Source organism: Juglans regia, chromosome 1, assembly GCF_001411555.2.
Source record: "Juglans regia cultivar Chandler chromosome 1, Walnut 2.0, whole genome shotgun sequence".
Classification (NCBI taxonomy): Eukaryota; Viridiplantae; Streptophyta; class Magnoliopsida; order Fagales; family Juglandaceae; genus Juglans; species Juglans regia.
In genome coordinates, this window is record NC_049901.1 from 22,136,664 (window position 1) to 22,142,146 (window position 5,483).

The 5,483-nt window shown below is 32.8% G+C and overlaps 1 protein-coding gene across 1 annotated transcript; it reads left to right on the forward strand.

The window, feature by feature from the left end:
- Positions 1–3,734: 3,734 nt before the first annotated feature.
- LOC118348498 lies at positions 3,735–4,679 on the forward strand. The gene has a single exon (XM_035690330.1). The coding sequence runs from the start codon at positions 3,735–3,737 to the stop codon at positions 4,677–4,679; it is 945 nt and encodes a 314-aa protein (XP_035546223.1).
- Positions 4,680–5,483: the final 804 nt, after the last annotated feature.

Genomic DNA, 5,483 nt, shown 5'->3' on the forward strand with positions numbered 1-5,483 from the left:
TAGGGAACCTATCCTCTTATAATGGTACCCCCCACTTGCATATATTAGTATGGTAATAGTACTGATGTTTTGCACTTAGAACTCACCGTACAGATTACAAATCCCGGCCATTACTTAATTTAATTATATCTTTCTCCTCTTCGATCGACATTACACCATTAAGTTAACTAAATTAGTAATCTACTCTAAAACTCACATTACTTAATTTAAAAACTTGTTATTTTTATTTTCATGATTTTCTATAACTTGTTTTTACAATTTTAAAAACAAAATTTATTTATAAGAGGGAGAGAAAAAGTTGGCTTTCCCAAGTTAGACAAAAAATACAAATGAGACAAGAAATATATATAAAAACTTGCAAACAAAATATAACATTCTCATGGATTTCAAAATTTGTTGTTTCCTTTTATTCGTTTAAATAATTGATTTAATTGTAAGTTTTTGATTTCTACTTTCTTTATCTGAAATTCATGCTATAACAATCATATAATTTCTATACCTATTGGTGGTACATTTCTAATTTTTATTCTCTATTTTTTACAGTTTCGTTAAATTTGCTAAGTTGATTGGATTTTTTTAGTCTTTTTCCGAGACTACCAAGGTAACCAACGATACTATAAATATATCTCTTTCAATAGGTAGTTTTATTCTGTTGGAATACATATTTAGATTGAAAAGATTTTTGAATTTGCATCATTATGAGTTTCTCTTTTATCCAGTTATCAACAAGAGTTCTTTCATTCCATGTATAAATGAAAAGTGGTAAGCTTATATTAATAAATTAGTACAAATTTATCATCATATGATCAATTAGTTCTTTCATATTCTTATAACTTTGATCATTGTTTAAAATGATTCCCAAGGTGCTGCAAAACATCCTAAGATAAACAATTTATATGAGGCTCTTTCTTTAGAAGAAAAAGAACATATACGACAAAAAAGAAAGAAAGATATCTTCAACAAAGGAACTCTATGAATGATACTACTCAACATGAAGAACAATTTTTCTCCCAACCAATCGTTCGCAATGAAACAAATGTGTTGGGAGATCATATAGAATTCATACACAATAATGAAGAGGTCAGGCCATATTGTACAAAAAGACAACACACTTTTCGTGCCGATGCTGAAACCAGTGATATATCCTCTGTTGAGAAGTTTGAATATAATTCTAATGTTGGTAGTTCTGGAGCTTCCTATCAGGAAATAAACACAGTTGAAATTATGTCAACAGAACCTCTTTCTTTGGACGATACCACAATATCTTTGACACTTGGGCCAACAAATACATGTACAGAAAATGTACATACATCTGGTTCACTCCAAACTGAACAGGTTTATTGTATTTCCTTCGTTTTCACCGTACTTTCCCATCAATCATTTTATTCTTTTTTATTCAACATACTCAATTTTTTATTCAATAGGCACATTCTTTTTCTCAATGCCAACCTAACTTTGGCACAAGGTTGTTAACAAATTCTCAGGGTAAGAAAGATGTATAAAATTAAGTCGTACTTCTTTTCCTTTTCTTTCTTTCTTATATACATCTTCATTCAACGATATCTCTATTGGAAATTATAGCAACTTTAAGAATTTACCTCATTTCTATGATTCATTTTTCCTCCATAGGAAATCAGCATCAACAATCAGCTGGTCATAGGAAAATATTACAAACAGTGCCATTTGAGGCAACTTTCTTACCATCAGTTCCATTCTGTAGATTTTGTGAAACAAAAAGATTTCAACATGAAACGAAGGGTTTTTGTTGTGCCGATGGAACAATCTCTATAACTACAAATGATGTTCCAGAACAACTTTACCATTTGTTTACTTCTAACACAATTGAATCTGTCAACTTTCTTACGTATGTTCGCACATACAACAACAAGTTTGCTTTTATATCATTTGGAGTTAAATTTGATAGAGATTTGTGTAGAAGAAACAGAGGTATTTATACATTTCAAGCTCAAGGTCAAATTTATCATTACATTAATGACTTGGTCCCTTTGAATGGACATCCTTCATATCTACAACTATATTTTTATGATACCGAACATGAATTGGACAGTCGTGTTTATGACATCGGAAGATTGGATTTATCTACTGTTGCTCAACTTATGGATATTCTTCATGTTAATTCATACTCAACATTTTTTCGAACTCTTGGAGATTTGCCCAATTTGGAAAATCACAAAATTCATATTAGGCCAGATGTGGGTTTAGATCAACGTGTTTTTAACACTCCGTCAGCTTCCCAAATAGCAGTCATTTGGATTGAAGATGATGATTCAGAACATTTGAGAGGACGAAATATTGTGGTATTCAATCATGCAGGTGGAAGTCATATAGTCCAATACTATTTTGGCTGTTATGATCCATTGCAATATCCATTATTATTTCCTTTTGGTGATATTGGTTGGCACTAAGGAATATTAAGAGTAAAGAAAGGAGAAAGACTACCACAACAAGTAACAAGAGCATCAGTTGACCCTCAACAATCAGTATCAGCAGAACAACTGCTTATAAAGGAACAAGAAGGTTAAAATAATTATTCTTCTTTTAACTTTTAATTGTTCCAATATAACAATGTTATATTTCTGATTTGTCAAATTTATCATCTTACAGTGCTGAAAAAGAATAGAAAACAACAGGTTGTCTCATGCCATGAATACTATTGCTACAAACTTCAAATTAGGAAAAATATAAAATCTATTTTGTTGTTCTCGGGCCGTTTACTACAGCAGTTTGTTGTTGATATGTACGTAAAAATTGAAACATCAAGATTGGATTATTTTCGGAATAAGCAACAAGAGATTCGATCTGAAGTATATCAAGGAATAGTTGACAGTATATCAATTGGACAAAGCAATGTTTCTAAAGTTGGTAAACGCATCATTCTGCCTTCTTCTTTTATTGGAGGTCCAAGAGATATGCGCAAAAGATACATGGAAGCAACGGGTTTAGTCCAACGCTTTGGAAAACCTGAAATCCTTTTAACCATGACATGTAACCCAAGTTGGAAAGAAATCTCAGATGAGTTGGGTCAACAAGAAGAAGCACAAAATCGTCCTGATTTGATTGCACGTATCTTTAGAGCAAAATTAGAAGAACTGAAGGATGAATTATTCAAAAGGGAGATATTTGGGAAAGTTTCAGCATATGTATATGTCATTGAACATCAGAAAAGAGGACTACCACATGCACATTTCTTGATCATACTACAAAGAGATTGGAAAATCTAAGCTCCAGAATCTTTTAATGAAATTGTATCAGCAGAAATACCTGACAAATAGAGAAATTTACATTTGCACAAAATAGTAATAAGACATATGATGCATGGCCCCTGTGGAGTACTGAATCTGAACAATGTGTGTATGAAAACAAATGGCAGTTGTAAAAACCACTTTCCAAAAGGCTTCGTATCTAACACAACTGTTGGAATCGATTGTTTCCCATAATACAGACGTTGTGATAATGGAATAACTGTCAAAGTCAGAGGTAAAGATTTAGATAACCGTTGGGTTGTTCCACATAATCCATATCTCCTCGCAAAATTCGATTGTCACTTGAATGTAGAAATTTGCTCAACAATCAAAGCAGTCAAATACCTTTATAAGTACATTTATAAAGGTCATGATCGTATTGCTTTCAACTTGATTCCTGGACAAAACATCCAAGATATAGATGAAATCTAACAATTTCAATCAGCTAGATGGATTGCTCCACCAGAAGCCATGTGGAGAATATATGGCTTTATTCTTAATGAAATGTATCCATTAGTTTACAGTTTACATCTACATCTTGAAGATCAATATCTGGTAGCTTTTCATGCACATGACGACCTTAACAATGTTCTGAGATCTGATTTTACGGCAAAATCAATGTTGACTGAATTCTTTTTAACAAATCAAGCTAAAGAAAATGCACGAAGACTACTGTACAAAGAATTTCCTGAAGCTTTTGTTTGGAACCAACAACACAAAATATGGACTCCAATAAAGAAGAAAACTGTTATAGGCAGCATTGTTACAGCAAGTCCATTCGAAGGTGAAAGGTATTACTTACGGATATTGTTAAATCATATAAAAGGCCCTTTATCATTTGACCACATCAAAACAGTTGGCAATGTCACTGCACCAACCTTTCGTGAAGCAGCTACATTACATGGTTTGTTACAAAGAGATACCAGTTTGCAAGATTGTATGCAAGAGGCTTCATTATACCAAATACCACACAGTTTAAGACGGTTATTTGCAACAATTTTAGTATATTGTAATCCGACAAATCCTAGAGAACTTTGGGAATATTTTGAACAAGATATGTCAAGTGATTTCCAAACAAGTGTTGCAACATCAGCAGATATTAGGACAAAATTCTTACGAAGCATCTCTTCTACACTTGAATCGATGGGAAAAGACATAAACATGTTTCATTTAATAGACCATGATGTTTCTTTTGATCAGAATGAAACTGAATCCAGTGAAATAAATGATGAATTTGCAGTTCTGATACCAGAAGAAGATCTTATGGCTTCGATGAGTTTTAATCCTGAACAACAACATGCATATGAATCAATTTTACAGAAAGTCCTTCTAAATGAATCTGCTGCATTTTTCATTGATGGTCCTGGTGGAACAGGGAAAATATTCTTATATAAAGCACTTCTTGCTACAGTGTGATCAAGAAACTTAATTGCTCTTGCAATTGCATCGTCTAGTGTTGCTGCATCTATTTTACCTTGGGGTCGAACAGCCCATTCACGCTTCAAAATTCCATTAGATCTTTACAAAAAAAGTACTTGTTGTGTAAGCAAACAAGGTGCTCTTGCTAAATTGTTATGTCTTGCAAAGTTAATCATATGGGATGAAGCACCTATGTCTAGAAAATAATGTATGCAAGCATTGGATAAAATGTTACGAGACATAACTGATTCAAGATTACCATTTGGTGGAAAAATTATTGTATTCGGTGGAGATTTTCGTCAAGTCTTACCTGTGATTCGTAAAGGCACAAGACAAGAAGAAATTAATGCCAGTTTAGCATCGTCATATTTGTGGTCTACTCTAACTAAGATTAGGTTGAGTGAAAATATGCGAGCAAGATTCGATCCAAACGTCTCAAATTATTTATTTCAGGTCGGAAATGGAACAACACCAATCACAATTGAGAATAAGATCAAAATTTCCAATGAAATGCTTATTCCTTACAAAAATGATGTGGAGTCTTTAGATGATCTGATCGATGCAGTCTTCCAGGATATTAGCAATTATTCAGAAAATTTATCCGAAATGACAAATCGAGCTATCTTGACACCAAAGAACAACTCTGTCGATGAGATAAATACAATACTTATTCAAAGATTTCCTGGTACAGTTACACAATACTATGGCTTCGATGAAACGATTGATACATCAGAACAAGGAATCATGGAAGATTTTTTAAACACATTGACACCAAATGGACTCCCACCCCATGAATTGTTA